Here is a 27857-nt window from a genome sequence, read left to right on the forward strand (position 1 = left end):
AACGCTGAGCAGATTATGTTTGGCATCCGGCACATAAAGCACATTCTGTATCGATAAGTCCAAACTGTGAAGAACAACAGTTCCGTAGCCTTTACTGGGGATTGTGTGGTCATCCGCCTGGTGAATCGCACCTTCCTGCGGTGTAAAAGACACGAACAGTCGCTTATCGTTGCACATGTGGTGGGTCGCTGCTGAATCAACCACGAAGAAAGATCTAGACGTCTTCTGGACCTCTGCATCTTTTGGAGTGAAGCGTGAGACCATTGCCTTGTGCTGCGTTGTCCTGGACACCGGACCTTTGCCTTTGCTCTGGCCTCTTCCACGCGATGAGCTTCCGCTGCGCTGCTCTGTCTTGGCCCTGGGATATTTGCATTCCCTCTTCATATGGCCTAGACGTCCACACGAGTAGCATTTCACTGCCTTCAAAGCTTTGGCGCCATCTGGTGGTTCCACTGCACTATGGGATGACGTCTGCGAAGTCTCCCGCTTGCCCATGCAGCTAGCACCACGGCGATCTGCTTCATTGAGAATTACGGCAGTAACATAGTCCACTGTCAGCTGAGCAGTAGGCTGTACAGCAATCTGAGTCGCAACAGACTCCCAACCTGAACCCAAAGATTGTAGTATCATGAAGGAATACACAGCCTCTGGAAAGTTGAGTCCTCTCTGTTGCAGCTCATGTCTCAGATTTTGCATCTCCATCAGATGTTTACGCACATCTCCACCTTCAGCAAGAGCCATATTATGCAGCTTGTTAAAGTAAAACATAGTGGATCCAGCTTCTGTCCTCAAGTGAGCCTCTCTCAAAGCGTCCCAAATTTGTCTGGCTGAGGTCTTATCACGCAATAGACAGAGCTCTTCTGGGGATACTATCAATGTAAGAGTTCCCCTTGCTTTGGAATCTTTAGCTTCCCATGCATCTGTAACTGGAGCTGGGGGGGTGTCTGTAATAACTTCAAACAGACCCTCTTTCCGCAGAATAGCCTCTGCATAGAGAACCCAGTCCGCATAGTTATTCTTATTGAGCTTAGGAATTCCACAAGCATCCTGAAGGGCCATCATGACTCTGGCATTAGCCTTCTGCGTCATGTCTGCTGCTTTAAATCATGCTGCTTTATACAAGCTGCGTCTGTGCTGCTTCATTCCAAAAGCAAGTTCAAAACAGCCTCTGTGAGCCTGTGCCATTCTGCTTAACTGCAGCTGCTTCAAACCTCATTCCAAAGGCAAGTTCAAAAGGAAAGTTCTAAAGTGCTTTCTCTATGCTGCCTTATATCCATGCTGCGTCACTTCTGCAGCTGCTTTACTCCAAGAGCACTTTTAAAAGTTACTTTCGATTTCCCCGGCCCGGCAAAACTGCCTTAAAAGTTCAAAGTCCAGCCATAAAGCCATTAATTAGAAGCTGGCAGGCTGCCCGGAGCAGTAGCACATACCTCATCAATCATCTTGACGCGCAGAGCAGATTCCGTTCCGATCTGTCCCCCTGCATTCCGATCCTTTGCCGGCACTCCGATTCGACTTCTGGAGCCCATTCTTAAGATGACTGCGTTTTTCTGGGCCCGGAACCAAATATTGTTGATAAGCAGCAGTCCCGTGCACAGCGGAAGGATGAGGAGTACGTGCTACATACTGTATATTGCTTTATTTACACTTCAAAGCTGGTATGTTACAGAAAAAACATCTTGCCTCTGCCGGAGCAGAGAAAAGCATCCTCTCTCCTCTAAAGCACACACTGAACTGCAAAGAACAGTGAAAAACAGGAAAACAGTGTACGTCACATCCAGTCTCCCTTTCCCATGGGAAAAACCAACAGTAACTCTGACTGTGGAATGTAAACATTGTCTTGTGACAAGCACTTCGCTGCACAGTGAAGAGAGCAGAAACCAACAGAGATGTCCCTTTAGAGGTCCATCTCTTAAAAGCCTTCCGTAAATAAGGAAGCGCTAGCCTGACAACTTTCCGCTATAGCGCTCCGCATCGCCCTATCTTTATTATGAGTAGACCGGCCGACTGAACTCTAGGTCAAACGGAGCCGCCTCAGCCAATCAACATTGTCAAACAGCGCCCCTTGCGGCGGCCACGCTGGTACTGCAGGCTGCAAGCGTCTGTTCCCTCACCTTTTGACAGCTCTCAATACATTGTTTCCGAGTTCAATGGACCGTGACTGATTTAATCAAAATGTAGCAAGCTACTTCCGGAAGGCGAAAGTACTTTGAACTTCAAGGACAATATTCTTTATAAAATTCACCAAAAATCAGTCGTACCTCGGATTTTCATCGGACCACTTTTATTTTATTACATGTTACAAGGACTATCAAAGGGGGGGGGTGGCCCGATTATGGGGCAGCCATAATCCTTTGACCGAGCGGTCACGTACTCTGCGGCCTGACGTGACAACCTTGATAGCCATCGTGATGGGCTCAGACAGAAGGCTATCAGGAACACAATAACCTGCATGTTTTAGTGTATTCCGCGTGGACCCTCACAAAGGACTCTGACCGGATTCCCCTCAGGGGGGCAGGAAACTTCACCCTTCTCTTTTCTTCTTGGAAATGACCCATGTGGGGAGGGGAGAGGAGGCTCCGGCCAGGTGCCAGGACACTCAAATTACCTGTGTAGCCCCTCCTCGACTCCTCCTAATTTTAATGTAAACATGATGTAAATATGATGTAATTTTCGGGGTGTAGCATAGGGGATTAGGAACTAATAAAAGTTAGGGTCGTCCTTTGTTCTGGGCTTCCATCTTGCTTCACCTCGTGGGCGGTGGGAGTCCTGTCGCGACAGTCTTTCTCTTTAATAAAGACCGAGCCTACTGGCTGCTGTTTTGCTCTGAATTGCTCTGGTTGGTGTCTTCATTTGTCCAAGAGAGCCCTCGGATTTTCCGGTAACAGTTTTGGCGACCGTGCTCAGGGACACTTGGTTCTCCTGCAGAGGTGAGAGGGAAGATAGAGGGGATCGGGCGCCACTGGGCAACCTTAGCCCAGGGATCCCTTTTTCCTCTCCCTGCCTCCTCTTTGCGGGCGGTAATCAACCGTCACCAGAAGCCCGACCAGAGAGAGCAAAGGCGAGGTAAAAGCCGGCTAAAAGAAAAGGATCCCGGGATCTGCGGGGGACATCTTCGAACGTGAGTATGGTTTGAAGTAAGACACATTGGGAGGCGGGTGGAAAGAAACGTCCTCACGACAGCCAGACTTTCCTTCTTTCATTTCTGACGTTCCCTCTCGGGGTCAGCCAGGAACGTTTTAGCTCTATTCTTTTCTCCCCCGATTCTCCCCTTTCGGAAAGTGGCCAGGGAGGTCGCGGAACTTTACTGTCTGGCATTGCCTCTCGGAGTCGTCTAGGAATGTCAAATCCTTTCCCTTTCTCTCCCCCCAATTTCTTACGCGGGACGTGACCGGGGAAATTGTGGTACTTTTACTGTTTTCCGACATTCCCTCTCGGGGTCGTCCAGGAACGTCTTAATCTCTCTATCTCTTTTCTCCCCCGTTTTCCGTCTTGGAATTGAGTCCGGGAAAGCGTGGCTCTTTACTGTTTTCTCTGACGTCCCTCTCTCGGAGTCGTCCAGAGGGGTCCTTCAAAGCGCTCTCTCTCTCTCTCTCTCTCTCTCTCTCTCTCTCTTCTAATTATGCAAACGAAGCCGTCCCTCCTGCCTGGCAACCTTTGTTAGGGATGACCCGGGTACGTGAGAACGCAAGGTCGTTTGCTTTTCCTTTCCAAACCTTCATTTTCTTGGGCCTTGATCTGGCATTGCACTACGCAAGCATCCAGTAGGGGCTCCGAACTTAGTCACAACGGCTAGGCAGGAGGTTGTCGTGAAGGGTAGAAGGGGCGGCTCACGGATTGGGGCCCCACACTAGGACCAGTTGTGTAAGCAGTTCTGCAGTAGAATTCTAGGATTTGTGTTTGTGTATCGGGTAAAGGGAGAGGCCCGTGAGTTCAAGGCTGATGTTTGAGAGTTATGAATGTTAGGTTAATTACGGTTCGATAGTAGACAAGATTAAGTTCTATAGAGATAAACCAAGGTACCTTAATTACTGAAAGAACACTATTTTCTCTACCTTCTCTCCCCCCTCTTTTTTCCTATCCCCCCCGTTTTTCTTTTATCTGTCTACCCTTTCGTCTGTAGGACGCGTCGCTAGCGAAACCCCATTTTGTAGGATAGAGTAATGGGAGCCCACGCTTCTCAACACTCTGACTGGACTCCTCCTGGCGACAAGGCTTCTAGGAAGCCTTTCCGCTCTAGAGAGGACTCCGATACCCCTCTGCAATTCGTCCTCCTTAACTGGAAGGAATTGAGAGGGAGAAAGGGACTCTCAAAATCCAAACTGAGGGATCTCTGTAACATCTCGTGGGTCGCTTTTACTCACCACCTGGAACCACTTTCCCAATGGCCGCCTCATGGTTCCTTTAACCTCGTAAGAATGCAAGCACTTAAGTCCTATTTAGCTGATGAGAAGCCCCGACAACTATACTACCTAAATGTCTTCGTCGAAGCCCGCGAACTATTTCAACAGAAGCAAGCCCAAATTGCCCGTCAAATGGCTGTTTTAAAACCAACCGGACCCCCTCCATATGATGAGATTAGAGCCCAGGAGGAACAATTGGATAGGACCCTCGTTCCTTTCTACTACCCTGAACCACGGGCTCCCCGACCGCCAGGACCCGGGGCAGGAGACAGAACAGGAGCTGGTGGGGGGGCGCGGGACCGAGGGAAGGCGTAACAAATCCAACCGCCGCTACCCCTTCCCAAGGTGCGGGACTGAGAGAAAGCGTAACAAACCAACCCGCTGCTGCCCCTTCTCAAAACATACCGAATACCCAGCCGCCCAACCCTTCCTCAAGTACACCCAACTTAGGAGAAGACCAAGTAGACTTGGATCTTGGACTCTTACTCAACGGGCAATTTCTTAATGGAGGAAGAGAGGGACCCGTCTCCAGCAGAAATAGAAACAGGGATAATCTGCAGAACGGAGAAATAGAAGGCGCTTTCCCTCTGCGAGCATTACCTATACCCCCAGTCAGGGCAGTAGACCCACCCCGCATGGTTTTTACTCATCAGCCCTTCCTTACTTCGGACTTGATGAACTGGTCTGACAAGATGCCCTCCTTAAGAGACGACCCTGACAAATGCCACCGCCAGGTGGCCACCATTTTCTCCACTCACAACCCTACATGGGCAGATGTGCATATGTTGCTTGGGGCCCTTTTTAATGAGGCGGAAAAGAGAGAAATACTAGCAAAGGCGGGGGAGGCTCTAACCCGAGAAGACTACCAACCAAATCGTCCCGCCTCGATGGCCCCACTGACCGCTCAGACGATACTTAATGACCCTGACTGGGACTATAACACAGACAATGGCATATGGGGTTTAAAATTTTTCAAAAAGGCCATCTTAGATGGAATCAAAGCTGCTGGTCAGCGAAATGTAAACTGGACCAAAGTCCAAGCTGTCCTTCAAGGGCCAGAAGAACACCTGTCCGACTATTACTCCCGCTTATTCTCTGCTATCAAAACTTGGGGCGGGATAGACCCGGAGAGTCCCCAACATGAAGTCATAGTTAAAGGCTTCTTCAAGGACCAAGCCACGGCAGACATAAGGAAAGCCCTAAACACACACCTGGGGTATGACGGAAAGACTATAACTGAAATTCTTTCCATCGCCAAGTCAGTCTTTAATTCTAGGGACGAGCGGAGAAAGAAAGATCAGAAGCCCGACTCTCCACGAGTATTGGCTTATGCAGGAGGGGTCCCCCCTTACAAAGACAAAAGCAAACAAAGGGGACCCGACTCCCGAGACAACCGTATCTGCTACAAATGCGAAGAAATAGGACACATAAGGAGATTTTGCCCCCTCCTAACTGACACTGCAAGACCAGAGTACAGAGACACAAAAACGTACAGAACGGATTATCGGGACCCTGTCTACCCCAGGCCCAGAGAATCGGACCCTTCATATGGATATATTCCACCTACAACCCAGCCTCCACATCGTGCGGGTCCACCCCCTCCACAACCAAGACCTAGGAACCCCACTCAAGATCCTATAAATCCCTTCAAACTGGCAAACCGCACCATTAATCCAGCTCATGAAATGGTGATGGACGAATATCAACCGCATTGACAACTAGAAGCAGATCCCGCCTCTTTCCCCTTTCTTTGTCCCGTCTTGCAACTATCATCCTCCGATCCAATCTGTACTATGCAAATCGATGGACAATCCTACGATTGCCTCTTAGATACGGGAGCCACCTATTCCACCCTCACTAACAGCCATTTGATCCCCGGGGAAGAAACCAGAACCGTAATGGGACTGGATGGAATTCCCCGGAACTGCCCTCTTTCCAAACCCGCGAAAGTTTCCGTTGGACCTCTATCTATTAAGCATACCTTCTTACTGACATCTAGCCCTGTCAACCTCTTGGGGAGGGATCTGCTCTGTAAATTAAACGCCACCATACAATGTGGTCAAGAAGGGATTTATTTACACATGCCAAACGAATCCCTCTTCAGCTTTCAAGGAGTCCTACAGGAAGCCCACACTACAACTATTGATCTTCCACCCGAATTACTAAGTAGCGTTTCCCCTTCCCTGTGGGGAACCGAGTCTACCTCCGTCGGGCTCCTAAAGTCCGCAATACCAGTAAAGATCAACTACAGAAAGGGTCTACCTTTCCCTTGCACTAAGCAATACCCACTTCCTCCAGACGCAATAGATGGACTGACCCCGATGATTGAAGAATTTTTGAGGATGGGAGTTTTAGTCCCATGTGCCTCTCCCTGCAATACACCCCTTCTTCCTGTCAAAAAGCCTAATACAAACCCCACCAAATGGCGCTTGGTACAGGATCTCAGGCTCGTGAATTCCTTTGTCATCCCCAGACACGCTGTGGTCACAAATCCACACCATCTTTTAAGCACCATCCCGGAGGAAACTGTGGTCTATTCTGTCATAGACCTATGTTCTGCCTTCTTCAGCATCCCCGTGCACCCAGAAAGCCAATTCCTCTTTGCTTTCACATGGCAGACAGGGCAACTAACGTGGACCCGCTTACCCCAAGGATATGTAGAATCCCCGGCCATTTTCTCATCTATACTACATCAGGATTTATCAGATGTAACCCTACCCGGAGGTTCTGCCCTGAGGCTTTACGTTGACGACATTTTACTCTGTGCACGGGATCCGGAACCTTGCAGAAGCGATACTATAGCCCTCCTAAACGCACTAGCGCATAAGGGACATAAAGTATCCCCTAAAAAAATACAGTATTGTAAAAAAAGAAGTCAAATATCTTGGCCACATACTGGGAGAGGGCACCCGCGCCCTAACTACAGATAGAATCGAGGCAATAACCAAATTACCCCTACCAAAAACTAAAAGGGAGCTCCGAGGTTTCATAGGAATGAGCGGATTCTGCCGAGCATGGATTCCGTGCTACGGAGAATTCACCCGCCCCCTTACAGCAATGACACACGACAATGCCCCGGATCAATTACAATGGTCTGCAGAGGCGCTTGAAGCCTTCGAATCTATTAAGAGAGAACTGAGAACCTCACCTGCCCTTGGACTCCCGGACTATAGATAACCCTTTTCTCTATACGTGCACGAAAATAAGGGAGTAGCTTCGGGTGTCCTTACACAACCATTTCAAGGAAGGAATAGGCCTGTCGCTTATTACAGTCTTCAGCTGGACACTACTGTGCTAGGAAACGTGGGATGCCTTAGAGCCGTAGCAGCTGCAGCCCTGCTCCTAGAAAAAGCACAGGAAACTGTTCTGGGACATGACCTAACTGTGAACGTTCCCCATGCTGTCGCTACCCTCCTTAGCTTGCAAGGATGTCAACGTTTCACAATACAACGCTTGAACAGATACGAGGCCATCCTCCTCAGTCCATCAAACGTCACCATAAAACGAGTAAACTCTCTCAACCCTGCAACCCTTTTGCCCCTCCCTGATGACGGCACCCCACATCACGATTGTTCTCAAATAGTCCGCCATGTAGAAAAACCACGGGAAGACCTTGACCACCTTCCTTTAACAGACCCTGACCTCATCCTATATACTGACGGGAGCTCCAAGGTTGTGGGAGGGGAATAGAAAAGTGGATATGCCATAGTCACCGATACCGAGATCTTAGAGGCACGACCTGTCCATGCCAAATACAGTGCGCAAGCGGCTGAACTAATCACCCTGATCAGAGCCTGTGAATTAGGGGCAGGACAAAGAATTACCATCTACTCAGATTAAAAATATTGCTTCGGGTTGGTGCATGCCACAGGACAGATCTGGTTACAAAGGGGCTTCTTGACTGCGGCAGGTACTCAAATTGCACACGCATCCCTAGTACAGCGCCTCATGGACTCTATACACCTTCCCGAAGCTATTGCAGTAGTACATTGCAAGGCACATACGAAAGGGAGGGACCCAGTCTCAGCAGGAAATCGACGTGCCGACCACGCAGCTCAGGAAGCAGCCCTCCAGCCCCTCTCTGCAGACAATGAGTTCCAGGGACCACAAGTTCTATCAGATGTAAATTTCACTGAGATGTACAAAACTGCGACCCCAGAGGAGATTAAAGGATGGGAAGAACAGGGGACCCACTTAGAAAATGGTGTTTGGTATTTTTCGGATAAAAGACTCATAATGCCAGGGCTATGGGTACCTAAACATTTGAGAGTTCTACACCAACGTACCCACTGGGGAAGAGAAAAACTTATCGACACAATGCAACGCTGCTGGTATGCCTCAGGTCTTGCTCTTGCCGCTAAGGCTGCCGTAAAGAATTGTCATACTTGTCAGAGTTTTAATCCAAAACATACCGCCAGATGCCCACCAGGGGCCAGACCATGGGCTTTTGTTCCATTCGAAAGCCTTCAAATAGATTTTATAGATCTACCCCCTTGCCAAGGTTACAAGCATGCTTTGGTAATCATTGATCAGTTGACTGGGTGGGTAGAATGTTTCCCTACTCGCAGGGCAACTGCACACATTGTCTCAAAGATTCTGATACAAGAAATCATACCCTGTTTTGGAGTCCCCAGGCACATAGACAGCAACAGGGGTTCACATTTCACATCAGATATGATCCAACAAGTTGCCAGTGCCCTTGGAATTAAATGGAAATTACATACCCCATACCATCCTCCTTCCTCCGGACAAGTCGAAAGAATGAACCAGCAGCTTAAATCACAGCTGGGAAAACTTTGCAAAGACTCTGGCATCAAATGGGTCAATGCCCTTCCACTAGTCCTGCATCATCTAAGAGCATGCCCCCGCGGAAACCTCAAACTGTCTCCCTACGAATTACTATTCGGACGGCCTTCCCCGGTATATAACACCCAGTTTCCAACATCAGAACTAGAGGTGGGCGAGTCAGAATTAACTAAATACGTAATACAGCTCCAGAAGCAACTCATTCTTCTCCACAGATACGCTGCCTCAGGTCAAAACATTCCTCTAGATGAAAACATCCACCCGTACCAACCAGGGGATTGGATACTAGCGAAAACCTACCATAAGGTACCCCTACAGCCCACTTGGGAGGGCCCTTACCAAGTACTTTTAACCACTCCAACTTCTGTTAAGGTAGCAGAAAAAACAGCCTGGTTGCATCACACCCGCTGCAAACACGCTTCGGCACCCGAACCTGCCTCTGACGACTCACCCTACTACATCCCAGGCCGACCGGCAGACGACGACACCGACACAGAGGACGCACAACAGACCGGACCAGATCAGGGCACGAATCGGGCCCAACAGACCGGACCAGATCGGGGCACGAATCGGGCCCAACAGACCGGACCAGACCGGGGCACGAATCGGGCCCAACAGACCGGACCAGACCGGGGCACGAACCGGGCCCAACAGACCGGACCGGACCAACCACATTCATCAGCCCATTGGACCTCCGAAATCATCACAGCAGCCGACCAGGACGACCAACCCCCAATTCGCCTCAAACTCCGTAAAACACATGCTCCGCATTTGACAGCTCCGTTTGACAACTCCACATTTGACAGCTCCACTTGACAGCTCCTCATTTTGACAGCTCTGCAGTTTGACAGCTCTATTTGACAGCTCCGCAGCCTGAAAACACCCGCTATTCACAATGACAACCACCATACCCACCCTGCTCGTCCTTTCTATTACGTCTGCCCTTTCTCAACACACCATAACCACACACGGCTCATGCCCTGGATTACAAATGGAATACAAATATCTGGACTTTGGAATTGTTGATATGGTGAAAAGAGGGACACCGGACCGCCTAGGAGACTTTGATTTCTGCTTACCCGAAACCCGCGTTCTCCTTCGACATTCCATACTACCGACCCTCGCTACTCACCAAACTTGGGAACTTTTTATTCGCTCGCCCTCTTACATCCCACTGGGCAAACTTATCCTCACCAGAGATGACTCTTGGAACCGAGCCCACTGCCTCAATGGTTCTTACGTACTCTTTTCTGATGGTACACCCAAACAAACTCTAAACTGGACACTTCTAGACAATGGTGGCGGTGAGTCAGTTTATACTGACCAAAATCACCCCACAGACCACCTAATTCATGGGTTTTACTGCCAACGAGTGGATTCCACTCCCCGCCAAACCATCCTACAGGGAGTTTGCCTCCGAAGGTACTGCTGCATCTGGGACATCGGACTCGCCTCTGGTTGGGACGGGAAAGCGTACCTTGAGGGCTGGCATCACTCTGTTACACCTCCAGCAGAATGGGACACTACCGGACCCCAAAGGTGTGGAGGTCTCACCACAAACCTCACCTACCTACTCCGCCAAGACCCCCTTCACCCCACCGGTACCGCACCTCGACAAAGGGGGGAACTGTCAATATCCGAAAACCCCAACAATAATGACTTTTTGTCCACTTGGCATTCAAACACCTACGTAAAACTGATCTCTCAAATTGCAAAATAGACAACAACCAATGAGTGCTGGATCTGTGCCAATGCTCCCGCACACCTCCACAGTGGCATACCATTTCTTGGAGTACCTCTCACCCTGCAACTGTGAAGAGTGGGTCTCATTAGGCTTAATCATTAGGCTTAATTGATTTACGATCCCAATTAAGCGCAACTCCTTTAATGGCTGTCCGGCACCTTCCGTTGCGACCTCTGCTTAGGTCTTCCTCCGACAGCCGCTAGTTTGCAGAGCAGAGCACACAGCGGTGTAAAGCAGTCGTATCTCTCGGCAGGCACACTGAGACAGAAACGTCTATATACAGCTTTTATTACAGCATTTCAGCTACAAAGTCCGTCACTGCAGGCAGCCATAGCTTTTCCTCTCAGACACAGAGAGAGAACATCTTTCTCCCTCGGGATCACAGGGAGAACAACAAGTACAGTCTCCTCCCAGTCTCCTCCCTGCTTCCTGAATCACGTGACAGGAATTGAGGGACATCACACTGAACTCTTTAACCCTGTGAGTTCTGAAAACACTAACACCCCCTCTTCCCTCCATTCCTGAGGTGACTTGGGTGTTTACCTCTCCAGACTTCTGTGAGATCAATCCCTTCCCCAACGCCCTGCGCCCTCCCTTGGCGTACCTGTTGGGCATCTGTGGAACATCCTCACAACTCTCAGAATCGCACTGTGCGAAACTTACCCACGCACCTGTGGCCTGGTACCTCTCAGGTGGAATACCCTTGGTTGTGCGACTGCTTCGCCTGGGCACAAACACTGGTGATTCCCCTGGCTCACCGTCACCAGCGGGTGTGTCCTCTGCATCCCAGGACTCCCCCTCTGACTTAAAGCGTCTTCGAATCCTCTCCATTACACTTACAGGAGAACTAGGCTCACTCTTGGGCAATCCCCTAACAGCTTGTGGAGATTCCCTATCCAGCTCCTGACCCTGGTCAGTGACCTGATCGTCATCAGCAGACTCAGCCTCTCCTTCCTCTGCCTCATCAGAACTGTCTTCTGGATCAGAGAGACATTCTGAGAGAACATCACGCTTGGCAGCAGTCTTTGGCCTTACATCCTGCTCAAAGAACTCAGCGTGTTTACTGATCAGCACTTTGCTCTGATCACCTGACGGGTATGCAAATCTCCAAGCACGTGCGTCTGGCTCATACCCACAGAAGATCATTTTCTGGAACTTGGCTCCATCCGGCCCTTGCAAAGCCTTAGGCACCGGCACTTTTGCAGGAGATCCAAATCTGCGCAAAAAATGAACCTGGGGTTTGCGGCCATTTAACAAAGAATACGGTGTGTCACCTACCAGTGAGTTGTAGACACGATTCCAGGTGAATGACACAGCCCTAGTAACCTCCACCCAAAACTCAGGAGGTAACCTGGCTTCTTTCAGCATCACCTGTCCAGCTTTCACCAGAGCTCCACTCTTCAGCTCTGCCGCCCCCCTCTCAGTGGGTGCTGTCACTGTGTGACGTATTCCTCTCCTGTGAAAAAACTCCTGCAAAGCAGAACCTGTGAACTTGGCATTTCTGTCACTGACGATTGCCTCTACCCTGGTGGAAAACCTTTGCTCCACCCCTGCAATCCAGCTCTTGATCAGCTGTGCTGCATCCTCCCTGGACCTGAGACCCTGAGTCCAGGAGTTCTGCGAGAAATCATCCAAAAATGTCAGCAGAAACCTGGCCCCCCCTAGACTCTGTTCCCTCATGGGACCGGCCAAATCTATGTGAACCAGCTCAAAGGGTTTAGTGGCGACCCTTTTCACCTCTGGGTAACTGCACCCTTTCACCTTTACCTGTCTGCAAGTGGCACAGTTAACGGCACTTCCACAATTTCTAATCTTACAACCTGTGGAAACCTCGGGTAAAATCTGCAAGTCTTCTACAGAACTGTGAATCGTTCTCTGATGCCATACGCATGCACATGACACATGAGCGGGAATTGTAGCACACTTATTGGGAACTGTAGCACGCAACGCTTGTGCTTTCTCAACCTTCCCCTCACCCACAAGAGACGTTTTAAGAATGAAAAGGTCATTCTGTCCCTTCCTAACCTCGGCAATTAACCTCCCCCCTCTGGAGATTGTGCAGACATCATTTTCAAAACAAACTTTGAACCCCTTACTTAACAAATAAGGCACAGATAACAAACAGTGATGAACGTCCGGAACAACACAAAAATCCATCTGTTCCTGCAAAACACAAAGAAATACATTAGTACTCTTGGAAATTTTAGTTTTCTGTCCATTTGCGAATGTAACAGTTTGTCCCTTCGGAACTGCCGTGCAATTCCACATTCCGCCTGCAGGGGTCTCTGGAACCATGTTGCGGTTAGCTGCAGAGTCAAGAACAAAGGCCATTTCAAAACTTTCCATTCTGCCGTCTTCGAACAATGCCATACTCGCAGAGACTTGATAAGCCTCTTCCTGCTGTCTCCCACGGCCACCTGCACGCCTGCCTGCCTGGCTTCCTGCCTGGCCAGGCCTGTTGCCATGGAAACCCGCCTGGTTCCCATGAGAAGTGTCCTTGCAAACATCCTGCATCGGCTCTGTGCTCCGGTGGGGGCAACTGCCACGCAGACGTTGTACTCCAGTGGAAAAATACTGCCTGGGGCTCCTCCCAGCTGGCCTGGCCTTCCTTCTCCTGGAACGGCGCCTCCCACCAGCCTGGCCCCCTCTGAAGGCACTCTCAGTGGAAAACTTTCCAAACTCGCCTTTGGAATTCTTCGCCCCCCCGATCTGCCCAGCAGTGCTCCTTGAGACTGAAGTACCGGGAACTGGGGCCGCAGCCATCTTAGGGCTCTCCATTTCTTCTCCAGGGCCCTGGCCTCCTGCTGCAGTTTCACACAAACTTCTCAGGACATTCCAGGCAGCCCCTGGTGTCTGTACACCCTCCAAATGAGGCCTCAGTGATTCATCAACGCATGCTCTGAGCATATTCAGCTCTTGTTGCAGCCTCTGGCTTCCTTCAGCCAACACAGCCCCACAGCTTGCTTCAGCTGCTGGCCAGCCAAGGGGTGGTTCTTTTGGCTCCCACTGGTTTGCGTCCCAAAACCCAGAGACTAGAAACCAACCCCTGACTCTTTGCTTCCATTCTTGCCAACCTTTTAAAGTTAGCTTTGCAAACGGAACGTCCACCAGAGCCTTGCTCTCTGCCATGGTCTCCCGTTCTCCCAAGATGCCCCACAAGCTGTACTTACTCAGAACTCAGTACCAGCTCCTTTTGGGCTCTCTCTTCTCCGTGGAGAAACGATTTTCCAGTTGCTCATAGCTCTCTGGCTCTGCCTCTTGGCAGCAGGCAAAAACAGCGTCTCAGCTTCCAGCTCCAGCCAGCTCTCTGTATCAGAAGCTCTCACCGTCTCTCGGAAGCAGGCAATTAATCATCCTTGCTCTCCGGCATCCACGCTGACTTCAAAGCGTTCCTGGAGCTCACACCGACTGCTTTACGAGCGTTTTATGACGTCACCCATAACCTGTGAAGAGTGGGTCTCATTAGGCTTAATCATTAGGCTTAATTGATTTACGATCCCAATTAAGCGCAACTCCTTTAATGGCTGTCCGGCACCTTCCGTTGCGACCTCTGCTTAGGTCTTCCTCCGACAGCCGCTAGTTTGCAGAGCAGAGCACACAGCGGTGTAAAGCAGTCTTATCTCTCCGGCAGGCACACTGAGACAGAAACGTCTATATACAGCCTTTATTACAGCATTTCAGCTACAAAGTCCGTCACTGCAGGCAGCCATAGCTTTTCCTCTCAGACACAGAGAGAGAACATCTTTCTCCCTCGGGATCACAGGGAGAACAACAAGTACAGTCTCCTCCCAGTCTCCTCCCTGCTTCCTGAATCACGTGACAGGAATTGAGGGACATCACACTGAACTCTTTAACCCTGTGAGTTCTGAAAACACTAACATCTCTCCGCTGACGTGCAGTCCTGGAACCTGACTGCCGTGAATTTGACCCACCAGTACATCTACCTAACTGGACCCACAACAGGTGACCTTTGCCGGAAGTTCAGCGGGAACGACAAAGTCATCGGCGAGAGCACCGGTAAGTACACCATTGATATTGCTTTAAACGGCAGGATTACCCTATGGCACCAGGGCAACCCCTCTAACCCCCCAGCTTAATGTCTGCATGGAAACGCGTTATGACCTTACCTGACTGCTGGAGCCCCTCCCCGGTCTCCCAGTGTTTCTTCCGTACCTTCCTCACTGGCCGCATAGACTCGTACCTACAAGGGTTGTTCTGGGTTTGTGGCCACCGCGGCTATGTATGGGCCAGCCCCCACTCCCGTGGCACTTGTTATCTCAGCCTAATTTTGCCTGGAGTCTGGGTCATCCAAGATCTACCCCCCGGAAGGAGACGCAATAAGAGGGCAAAGGACTTAGCACAACTCTCCGACGTAGCAGCCAATAGTGAAACTTATGGCCAGGCTCTCTTTCCCACGTATGGAGCCGGCTCCAACCACGTTGATATCCTCAAATTAACGGACATCCTATTAAACTTCATGGAGGAGTCCAATGCGGCTACCCAATCTATCCTGACGGAATTAACGGAAGTCAGGCAGACTGCAATACAGAACCGCCTTGCTTTGGACTACGTTCTCGCCTCGATAGGAGGCGTTTGTGCCCTTGTCGGAACCGAGTGCTGCACACACGTATCCGATCAAACCCTTAATATTACTGGACACCTTAACAACATCCATAAACTAACGGACGGGCTTAAAGACATCCAACATGAGGGATTGTCAGATACCCAGTTGTGGAGCTGGCTGCCTGAGTCTGGCTGGATAAAACAACTCCTAGGGAATGGACTTCTGATCCTCATCACTCTGACCATCTGCATTGCTGTCTTCTGCTGCGCAATCCACTGCTTCCAGATGTGCTGTCAAACTTGCGGCTCTTGCCTTCCAACCCTTCGCCCGCGATCGACTACCACCTATAGACCACCGGCACCAGGAACCCAGTCGACCCCCACCGAAATGGGACCCTTGAAGGACTTCCAGAATCTGGACTCTAGGTATGACATGTCAAACTTTTATTGATTTGTGCGGAGAGAAGGATTGCGCGGTTTCCCTACCTTCGCAATCTTATCTCCGAAGGGGGGAACTATCGCCAGAAATCACCCCCCCTCCATTAACACGTGTATTGCACAAGCACCACACTCACACCTACACGCATCTCCCCTCCCTGACCCTAGAGATGTCCCTTTAGAGGGCCATCTCTTAAAAGCCTTCCGTAAATAAGGAAGCGCTAGCCTGACAACTTTCCGCTATAGCGCTCCGCATCGCCCTATCTTTATTATGAGTAGACCGGCCGACTGAACTCTAGGTCAAACGGAGCCGCCTCAGCCAATCAACATTGTCGAACAGCGCCCCTTGCGGCGGCCACGCTGGTACTTCAGGCTGCAAGCGTCTGTTCCCTCACCTTTTGACAGCTCTCAATACATTGTTTCCGAGTTCAATGGACCGTGACCGATTTAATCAAAATGTAGCAAGCTACTTCCGGAAGGCGAAAGTACTTTGAACTTCAAGGACAATATTCTTTATAAAATTCACCAAAAATCAGTCGTACCTCGGATTTTCATCGGACCACTTTTATTTTATTACATGTTACAAGGACTATCAAAGGGGGGTGGCCCAATGTGGGGCAGCCATAATCCTTTGACCGAGCGGTCACGTACTCTGTGGCCTTGATAGCCATTGTGATGGGCTCAGACAGAAGGCTATCAGGAACACAATAACCTGCATGTTTTAGTGTATTCCGCGTGGACCCTCACAAAGGACTCTGACCGGATTCCCCTCAGGGGGCAGGAAACTTCACCCTTCTCTTTTCTTCTTGGAAATGACCCATGTGGGGAGGGGAGAGGAGGCTCCGGCCAGGTGCCAGGACACTCAAATTACCCGTGTAGCCCCTCCTCGACTCCTTCTAATTTTAATGTAAACATGATGTAAATATGATGTAATTTTGGGGGTGTAGCATAGGGGATTAGGAACTAATAAAAGTTAGGGCCGTCCTTTGTTCTGGGCTTCCATCTTGCTTCACCTCGTGGGCGGTGGGAGTCCTGTCGCGACAGTCTTTCTCTTTAATAAAGACCGAGCCTACTGGCTGCTGTTTTGCTCTGAATTGCTCTGGTTGGTGTCTTCATTTGTCCAACAGAGCCCTCAGATTTTCCGGTAACAAGTTCACAAAAGGCCATTGGAGTTGGATAATGCCAGCTGGGAACTTAAACCCTGTATGCCAGTGGTTCCCAGTTAGCTAAGTAGTACAGACCCCTTCTTTTTCAGAAGCCAAGACCCATGGGCCCCTCTACATTTGAACATTTGGATATCTCTTTGGCAGTTTTTGTTATGTGAATGGTGTAATGGAGCCGCTGGGTGGGTGGTCCTTGGACCTCCAATTGGTGAATCACTGCTGTATGTGAACTTTGACTTGATCAAAGAGCACATCCAACCTGTCAGGAATGATTGGTGAGTGCTAGCAGAGATAAGAGTCTGGGAATCCAGCCATATTTACAGGATTTATTGGTTTCTTGTCGTTATTTACAAGAGCTCTGAAAGTCAGCCTCCATCATGGTGAGTCAGTTGCCTCGACTGAAGAAGCCTTCGGTTTCCCCCAGCATATCCACTTTCTGAGCCCAACCCCCTTCCTTCCTCTGTGACGAGAGTGGCTGGGCCCCGGAAGTGGCTCCCCCCTCTCAGATTCATTGCCTCCTGACAGCCCTTCATCACCTTCCGCATTGGAGGAAGAACAGCTGCTAATTAACGGAGACTTATCTCGGTATTCTCTCCCCCTTCTCTGCCTGCAATTCCCTGACACAACCCAAACATCTCATGGGAGTAAAACAACACCTACTACACCACTATTACTAATATCGATTGAATAGATTCATGGAGAGTTAAAAATGGGGGAGTTATAGAATACATTTACACAGAATTTTAGTGGTCTGTAGTGGGACTTGATTCAATATACAATGGACACTGGAGAACGCGAGGCCTTACCAGAAGTGACAATAAGCATGGGGCTATAAACCATGAATCTTTTTTATCTAACTCTGGAATGTATATACCAGGAGAACAACCAAGATGACCAAGGAACTGGAAATGAAGCCTTATAAGGAATGGCTGAGGCAATTTGGTATGTTTAACCTGGAAAAGAGATGGCCATCTTCAACTATCTGAACGGCTGCCACATGGAAGATGGAGCAAGTTTATTTCCTGCTTCTCCAGAAGGTTGATTCAAATGGCATGAAAGAAGATTCCAACTAAACATTTGGAGGAACTTTCTGACAGTAAGAGCAGTTTGATGGGGGAACAGACTCCTTCAGAAGCTGGTGGACTCTCCTTCATTGGAGATTTTTAAACAGAGGTTGGAGGACCATCCATCAGGGATTGTTCAGCAGCGATTCCAACAATGCATGAGGTTGGGCTGGGTGACCCCTGGGGTTTCCTTCCAACTCTATGATTCTATGATTCCATGAGGCATTTGGCGCTTCAGGGTGGACCAACAACCGCAGGCTGGATTGATCAAAGATGGCATATAAACCTGTATGGACATTTGACACAACACAACAGAGTTGTTAGAAGGGGAATGAAACGAGAGGCAGGACTGAGATTTGGATATGCTTCGAGGTTCAGGCTATGGGAAGTCGTAAAATCAAAATTACAATTCGGAAGACAATTTGATCTTTTTTATTTTAGTTTTTTTTATTTTTATTGGATTATGATTTGATATGTTAATTGGAGGTTTTTTATTGGGAAATTAATATACACTCTAACGAAAAAAAGAAGGGGAATAAAACAACATCAGCCAGTGTGGTGTAGTGGTTAAGAGCGGTGGACTCGTAATCTGGTGAACCGGGTTCGCTTCCCTGCTCCTCCACATGCAGCTGCTGGGTGACCTTGGGCCAGTCACACTTCTCTGAAGTCTCTCATCCTCACTCACCTCACAGAGTGTTTGTGGTGGGGAAGGAAGGGGAAGGAGATTGTGAGCAGCTTTGAGACTCCTTAGGGTAGTGATAAAGCGGGATATGAAATCGAAACTCCTCCTCTTCATCGTCCTCTTCTTCTTCTTCTTCTTCTTCTTCTTCTTCTTCTTCTTCTGCATCAATATGGAGATAGTGCTTCCCTTTGGTTTAAGCACTAGATGCTGGGAGCAAACATTTATTCATTCCACTGGTCAACCATCTTGGTTCCTATTCGAACAGTACATGGACACTTCTACATAAATGTTGTTATTGTGTTTGTGATGTGCGTGGTTCATTCTGTCATGAATGCTTTAGCAGAGTTTCTTGCATTCAGGGGGCTGGACTAGATGTCCCTTGGGGTCCCTTTCAACTCTATAATTCTATGGTTCATTCAAAACCAATAAAATGTTTGTAAAAGAAAAAAGAAAGATGATGGCTAGATCCAGTGCTTTTTTCCTGGGGGTACGCAGGGGTACGCAGACCCTTAAACATTTTGTGAATCTTTGTCAGAATCTCCGTTCGGCCAAGCCGATAAGGCCTCATCTTCCTCCGAGCTGAGCCTTTGAAATCGCCTCTGACGTGTTTAATGACCTGAGCCTTTGATAAGGCCTCAAGCACATTCTTTCCAGCAGGGTTCCCAGTACAGGGAAGAGACGAGAGGTTTGGCTACATTGTAAAGAGTTTTATTTCTAAACTACAGTACAGTGTTGATCCTTCGGAACAACCTTAGACAATAACTCAGCAGGAATTTCATTACCTGGCATGTAGGACACTGTTACAAGTCCTTTCTGAACACATTCTCTAGCATGTTGCAGCTTCTTGCACAACCAATCAAATAGACCCTGGTTGTACATAGAGCAAACTCCAGATGTGCTTTTCCTGTCTGTAGTGTCACTTCCAAAACTCGCATCAGCAAATATCTCAAGACCACCAGACTTCTGATTGTTAAATGTCAGTCTGTAATGCATAGTGCCTTTCAAATAGTGTGCTATGCGTTTCAGAGCTTTCCAATCCTTAACAGTAGGAATGTTGACTTGTCTGCTTAGCAAGTTACAGCTAACTGCAATGTCAGGTCTTGAACATCTGGCAATGAAATTTAGTTTGCCTAGCACACTTCTGTACAGTGAAGTGTCAGAAAATGCTTCTTCCGTGTCATCTACCTGATAACCTGTGGTCACTGGTGTGTCTACAGGGTTAGCATCCATCAGGTTTAGCTTGGTTAACACATCAGCAATTTTCTGTGACTGGTATACTAGGAATTAAAGCTGCATCACATGATGGACACTTCAAGATGGCAGGGGCTGCTGAGCAGACTGCCAGAGGTTACACCCCGGGGAAAGCTGAAACACTATCCCAGAGCATGCAGGGATGTGTTCCTGAAACCGAAAGCTCCACAAAAGGGAAGCTTTTGGAAGAAGAGTGCACGAGGGGGGTGTTTCCTGTTCAGGGGGTGAAATCTCCAAAGCAGGAGGAACAAGGGGAGTTGGCTGCCACGTCATCCCAACCATCACTGCAACCAGCAGGTGGCACTGCTGTGTTGGAAGCAGTGGATGTTTTTCCTGTGAGAAGTTTGGTCAAAGTCCAAACGCCAGGATGATCTGCGCAGATGTGGTCACTAGCTGTTCCAGTACAAAGGCTAAGGCAAACCTTTGTGGAAGATGGAACTGGTTCACCATATTTACACCAAGAAGGGTCCGATCCACCAGTTGGGTGAAGACTCCTTGGAGGTGCAAAGTGTTGTGGAGTCTGGCACACTTCCCTGTGTTCCATTCAGCTTCCTGTACTTGTAGCAGAGTGTGCACAGCGCTAGCCGCTTGGTGTGTAAGCTTGCAGAAGATAGAGTCCACACGCTGTTCTTCTAAACTAACAGCTTTATTTACAGCAGAACAGTAAAAAGAAACAAACCATCTGAGACAGCAGGCATCTTGCTTCCTTGCTCGGCAGCAAAAGCGAAAGTCAGACAGAACAAAGAAGCAGCTTCTCCAGAAGTTGGAGACAGCTCCTCCCCAGAACAGGCAGGACGATGGGTTCTGAGCTGTTAAGCCTATAAGCTCTGATTCCCCATCACATCCCCTCTCGTCCTGCACTGCTGGGGGCTCGTAAGTTTCACCACTTACCCCAAACACAGACCTTTACAGAACTCCCCATGACGCTGAAAGCTCAAGGTTTCATGAACCCATCTGCCAGGTTCTTCTGGCTTGAACAGTACTTCAGTCTCACCAAGCCTAACTGGATACTCTGAAACACATTCTGGAAACGGATGTCTAGGTGCTTGGTTCTGGCCTTAAACTGCCCAGACTCTGCCAACTTCAGACAGGGTTGATTGTTCTCCCACACCATGACAGGCAAACAACAGTCCCTGCAGATTTCTTGAACCAAACAAACATAGAATTCCAATTCCCTGCAAAGCTCAGACAGCGCACTGAATTCAGCTTCAGTAAAGGAAAGCGCAATGAGACTTTTCTTCCGGGTGTGATGGCCTGGGATTTGGATTCTGATGCTGAACCTGAGGAATCCCAGCCTGCACAGGATTCCCCACCTCCAGAAGCAGCTGAGCCAGGGTTGGGGCATGAGCCTGAAAGGACCCCACCTGTGCTGGATCCTCAGGTGAAAGCACCAGCTGAGTCTGGTCTGGCTCCTGAGGTGATGGAGGACACATTGCCTGCAGGTGCTCCACTCTCAGCCCCGTCAGAGGAAGCTGGGGTTGCCTCTGGATCCGGTAACCCTCCAGCCTCTCCTGAGCTGCAGAGGCTCAGGGCAGAGAGGCGGAGGGAACTAAGTTCCCACAGGAAGAGTGCTCGCCTCCAGGCCACGAGAGGCGAGTCATCTGAGGATCAGGGCCACCCTATGCCTTGGGACATATTAAAGCCAGCCAGCCCCAGTCCCAAGTTGTGGGAACAACATTGGTGGTTGTCAGTCCCGGCCTGAACCCTGCCCTGCACCCAGCTTCAACTTTTATGGAATGCCTTCATATTGCTTCATCGACCACAGGCTGCACTTGGACCTTGCCTCTTGATTAACCCCCGGGACCAGCACACCGGGACATCCACCCAACCAAAGAGTCCCCAAACCTTACCACCATCCCAGATATGGACTTCCTGTTAAGCCAGATTTGCCCAATCGCTATCTGTCCTGCACATCAGCTAGCCATCACCCTTAGCTGACAGCTTGAGACAGAAATCCTTGGTATCCTGCAGATACGCAGCACCCTCTTGATACCATTCCAGGCACTCACACTCGGGTTTGTAGCTTCCTTGCTGAGCAGATTGGTAGCAAAAGCAATGTTCGGTCTGCTCCAGACTACCCAGAGTTGACTGAAAAATCTCAGCTTTTTTGAACTCAGCGCATTCTACTTGCTGACTATTTTCACATAACTTGTCTCCATGGGTGTCCTGACCCCTGAATACAGTTACAGATAGGTAACCGTGTTGGTCTGCCATAGTCAAAACAAAAAATTCCTTCCAGTAGCACCTTATGTTTGAACCAAACAAATATAGAATTCCAATTTCCTGCAAAGCTCAGACAGCGCACTGAATTCAGATAAAGTAAAGGAAAGCGCAATGAGACTTTGCTTCCGGGTGTGATGGCCTGGGATTCGGATTCAGATGCTGAACCTAAGGAATCTCAACCTGCACAGGATTCCTCGCCTCCAGAACCAGCTGAGCCAGGGTTGGGGCATGAGCTGCACAGGCTCAGGACAGAGAGGTGGAGGGAACTAAGTTCCTCCATAAGCTCTTTCTACATTCCGCACACTAATATGGTTTCTCCCCTGCATGAATTCTTTGATGGGAAGAGAGAATGGAGCTTGTACTGAAGCTCTTTCCACAGTCCTCACACTGATGGGGTTTCTCCCCTGTATGAATTCTTTGATGGGTATAGAGATGGGAGCTCTGACTGAAGCTCTTTCCACATTCCACACACTGATAGGGTTTCTCCCCTGTATGAATTCTTTGATGGGATGTGAGACTGGAGCTCTGACTGAAGCTCTTTCCACATTCCACACACTGATAGGGTTTCTCCCCTGTATGAATTCTGTGATGGGAAGTGAGTTTGGAGCTCTGACTGAAGCTCTTTCCACATTCCACACACTGATAGGGTTTCTCCCCTGTATGAATTTTTTGATGGGAAGTGAGACCGCAGCGCTGACTGAAGCTCTTTTCACATTCCACACACTGATAGGGTTTCTCCCCTGTATGAATTCTTTGATGGGTATAGAGATGGGAGCTCTGACTGAAGCTCTTTCCACATTCCACACACTGATAGGGTTTCTCCCCTGTATGAAATCTTTGATGGGAAGTGAGACCGCAGCGCTGACTGAAGCTCTTTCCACATTCCACACATTGATTGGGTTTCTCCCCCGTATGAATTCTTTGATGGGAAGTGAGGTTGGAGCTATGAGTGAAGCTCTTTCCACATTCCACACACTGATAGGGTTTCTTCCCTGTATGAATTATTTGATGGAAAGTGAGGTTGGAGCTATGATTGAAGCTCTTTCCACATTCCACACACTGATAGGGTTTCTCCCCTGTATGAATTCTTTGATGGGAAGTGAGGTAGGAGCTCTGACTGAAGCTCTTTCCACATTCCACACACTGATAGGGTTTCTCCCCTGTATGAATTCTTTGATGGGTATAGAGATGGGAGCTCTGACTGAAGCTCTTTCCACATTCCACACACTGATAGGGTTTCTCCCCTGTATGAATTCTTTGATGGGAAGTGAGATCGCAGCTCTGACTGAAGCTCTTTCCACATTCCACACACTGATAGGGTTTCTCCCCTGTATGAATTCTTTGATGGATATAGAGATGGGAGCACTGACTGAAGCTCTTTTCACATTCCACACACTGATAGGGTTTCTCCCCTTCATGAACTTTCTGATGGGAAATGAGATTGGAGTTCTGACTGAAGCTCTTTCCACATTCCACACACTGATAGGGTTTCTCCCCTGTATGAATTCTTTGATGGGAAGTGAGACTGCAGCGCTGACTGAAGCTCTTTCCACATTCCACACACTGATAGGGTTTCTCCCCTGTATGAATTCTTTGATGGGTATAGAGATGGGAACTATGACTGAATCTCTTTCCACATTCCACACACTGATAGGGTTTCTCCCCCGTATGAATTCTTTGATGGGAAGTGAGGTTGGAGCTATGAGTGAAGCTCTTTCTACATTCCACACACTGATAGGGTTTCTCCCCTGTATGAATTCTTTGATGGGAAGTGAGATCGCAGCTCTGACTGAAGCTCTTTCCACATTCCACACACTGATAGGGTTTCTCCCCTGTATGAATTCTCTGATGGGAAGTAAGATCGCAGCTCTGACTGAAGCTCTTTCCACATTCCACACACTGATAGGGTTTCTTCCCTGTATGAATTTTTTGATGGGTAGTGAGGTTGGAGCTCTGACTGAAGCTCTTTCCACATTCCACACACTGATAGGGTTTTTCCCCTGTATGAATTCTTTGATGGGAAGTGAGAGAGGAGCTCTTCCTGAAGCTCCTTCCACATTCCACACACTGATAGGGTTTCTCCCCTGTATGAATTCTTTGATGGGTATCGAGATGAGAGCTCTGACTGAAGCTCTTTCCACATTCCACACACTGATAGGGTTTCTTCCCTGTATGAATTCTCTGATGGGAAGTGAGACTGTGGCTGTGACTGAAGCTCTTTCCACATTCCACACACTGATAGAGTTTCTTTCCAAGGATATTTTGTTGATGGGAAGTGGAATGGGAGCGCTGACTGCAGCTTTCTCCAAACTCCAAATTTTCACGTGGCTTCTCCTCTCTGGGGATTTTATCGTGGTCACCTTCGTTCTTGATTTCTGATACATCACAATCTGCCATGGAGACAAAAAGGGATTAGAACCTCAGGAACAAATGGAGAAGAACTGAAGGGAGTTCAGTGTGTTTATTACCTTTGTTGTTTGTCATTAAGCAACATATTTATTATGAGATTTTGTTGAGTTGTTGACTGTTGCTTTGTTTGATATACAGTAGTGGTCAAAATTGTGGAATACATTTGGAGAAAAGTGTATTTTAGGTTTGATGGCTCATAACACTGCTTCTTTTGGAATAATATCATACAATTATGTATCAACGGAAATTGTTCATTTACCCATATTATTATAGCCAAATAACCAGAAAAAGGAAGCACAACTTGCTTAGGCTGACTTTTGTCAGTGTCTTTGGGATTGCTATCAAGTTGTTTGGTTTTTTTGTGTTCTTGTAAAACATAATAAAATTACAGAAATGGCACAAAGAGTTGACTGGTCACCCAGAAAGCGATTTAAAATTGTACTGTTAAGTGAACAAGGCTACAGTTATGAAGAAATTGATGAAATATTACGAAAAACTTAACCAGAGCTGGCCTTTATATATTTTTGAAGAGGTATAAGGAGACTCAGTCACTACAAAATCAGACTGGTAAAGGCAGGGAAAGGTGCACAAAGGCAAGTGACAATGGACGAGTGGAGACACTGTCCCTACATGACAGAAGAAAATCATCTGGGTGGATACAAGATGACATGGTGCAATGTAATGTGAAGTTGAGTGCAAGGACTGGTCTAAATGTTAGAATTCTAAGGAAAAAGCCATTGTTATCTCTCAAGCAAAGGTTGAAAAGATTAAACTCATGTTAACTGGACAGCGAAACAATGGGACAATGTTATTTGGTGCGATGAGACCCAAATCTCCTTGCTTGGTAGTGATGGCATGACATACGCGAGGAGAAGAATCAGAGAAGATTTACAACCTACTTGCATTAGACCGACCGTGAAACACCCAGATAGTGTGTTGATCTGGGGTTGTATGGCAACAAAAGGTGTGGGCAAAATTTATGTCATTAATGGGAATGTAAATGCCCTAAAATGCATAAATGAAATATTTGCGCCCAAACTGAAGCGTTTCTCAGGTGATCCTTTCACAGATGTTGAAGCATATTGTCAGGGAACTGCCATCGGTTCAGGAGGGAGAGAGGAAAAGCCGAATGGATCACAGAGAGCCTCCAGGGATCATGGGAAGCAGCTCCTCTTCAACGGAGGAGAGTAAACATGCCTCCACTGGAGCGGAGCTGCAGGAGTCGGAAGAGGCAAGACGGTGCCAGGACAACATGCCAGGCTAAAGCGGGGAGGAGAGGGGTCCTCCGTTACCCACGCTCTCCTTCCACAGAAAGCATCCGTGCAGAGAGGGGAGGCGCAGACTGGGCGTCAAGAAGCTGCTTTGCTGGGGAAAGTTTAGGAACCGCCCACTCACGGATTCTGCCAGCGACTGAGTCGGCCACGGGAGAGTGGCGCTCCGGACAGATAAGGTTTATTTTGGCAGCAAAAACAAGGCTTCACAGCTAAGCAGGGAGATATTTGCCTGCTTGCTCTCGAGCAACCCCTTGGAAACATTCCACACACACACATATATATTCTATTTTATACTTTGACAGGATTCCGCTCCATGTCATGTTGCTGCTGTGTGCAAAAGGTGCTTTCAAGATAAAGATATTTCACTGCTGGAATGGCCTGGGAATAGCCCTAACTTTAACCCAATCAGAAATCTATGGAGCCGACTAAAGAAACTTGTTAGTCAGAAGCAACCCAGCAATAAAGTCCAATTAACAGAGGCAATAATTTAATCTTGGTTTCACTTTATTACAGTTGCAGAACTAAAAACTTGGTTCTTATCATGGGAAGGCATTGTAAGGCCGTAATTAAAGCTAAAGGTTGCCAATGGTTATGACTGCTGTTCTAATAAATGGTTATGACTGCTGTTCTAATAAATACTCCTTCATAAAAGTTCTTTCATTACATTCTTCATTAAATTATCTTTCCATTGATATATAATTTTATGGTATTACTCCACACAAAAGTGGTGTTATGAGCCATCAAACCTCAGAAATACACTTTTCACAAAAGGTTTCCACAATTTTGGCCACTAGGAGTTGTTCACTTTAAAGTTAATGTTCTTTTTATATGGGATCAGATTATTATTTATGTTTCATGTTTATATATGTGTTGGAAGCGGCCCAGAGTGGCTTGGGCAACCTAGCCAAATGGGCAGGGTATAAATAAAAAATATTGTTATTACTACAGTGTTACATCAATTTAAGAGCAATCCTGTTCTGGAAAAGATTAAGTTTGTAAATCATCATCATCATCATCATCATCATCATCATCATCATCATCACTGCTACTACTACCTGAGATTCAATAAGTCTAGCTCTTCTCTGGGATGAATTTTGTTTGGCCCAGTCATGGCATCCCCTCCATCTCCATTGTCAGTCATTTCTTTGATCAACCCAAGACTGACAGGAGCAAATACAAAAACATAAAACCTGAAGCTACCTATGTGGTGTCCGGTACGTTTCCACAGCTCCAGAATTCCCGGACTTGTAGCAGAGCGGCACAGCGAGTTCTGCTTGTGTGTGGGAGCTTGCAGAACACAGAGTCCAATACACTGCTGTTCCTCTAAAATAACAGCTTTATTGTATGTACAGCAAGATAAACCATCGGAAGATGCAGACATTGCGTCTTCCTTGTCTCAGCAGAAAACGAAAGTCAGAAAGAACGAAGAAACAGCTTTCCCGGTTGTTATGAAAGCTCCTCCCCAGATGCAGGACATTCTGAGCTGTTAACCTTGTAAGCTCTAAACTTCACAACTTATCTTTCCTAACAATTATGAAGCTGACATTTAAGATGGCCTGGGCAGTTCTTGTCAGAGTTGCGTTCGATCAAGCGACTCCTCCAGTCGAGCCTTCGGATTACCCTCCAAAGATAATTAGCGACCTGAGCCTCTGATAAGACTCCAGGCACGTTTCCCCCCATTACGCAGAGTATCCAGCACAGGGAAGGACGAGAAATATGAGCCACATGCTAAGAGTTTTATTGCTAAGCTATGCAGACAGAAAAAAAATACTCTGCTCTGTGAGAGCAGAGAGCAACTGGAAAAGGAACAGGAAAGCAGTAACATCACATCCATCTC

At 48.1% G+C, this 27857-nt stretch overlaps 2 protein-coding genes across 4 annotated transcripts in view; both read right to left on the bottom strand.

Annotated features, from left to right (window-relative positions):
- Window positions 1–27857, bottom strand: part of LOC309340951 (uncharacterized protein) — a 147255-nt gene that overhangs the window by 112135 nt on the left and 7263 nt on the right. The gene's annotated exons all lie outside the window — the stretch shown is intronic.
- Window positions 22641–27857, bottom strand: part of LOC309340597 (uncharacterized protein) — a gene marked incomplete at its 3' end in the record, with an annotated part of 141695 nt that continues 136478 nt past the window's right edge. Inside the window, exon 6 of the mRNA XM_081859483.1 lies at window positions 22641–24727. Within this exon, the coding sequence (XP_081715609.1) occupies window positions 22641–24727 (2087 nt within the window). The remainder of the gene's footprint in view (window positions 24728–27857) is intronic.

Source organism: Podarcis erhardii (genome assembly GCF_964252035.2).
Source record: "Podarcis erhardii genome assembly, chromosome: 4".
In the NCBI taxonomy this organism is placed as follows: domain Eukaryota; kingdom Metazoa; phylum Chordata; class Lepidosauria; order Squamata; family Lacertidae; genus Podarcis; species Podarcis erhardii.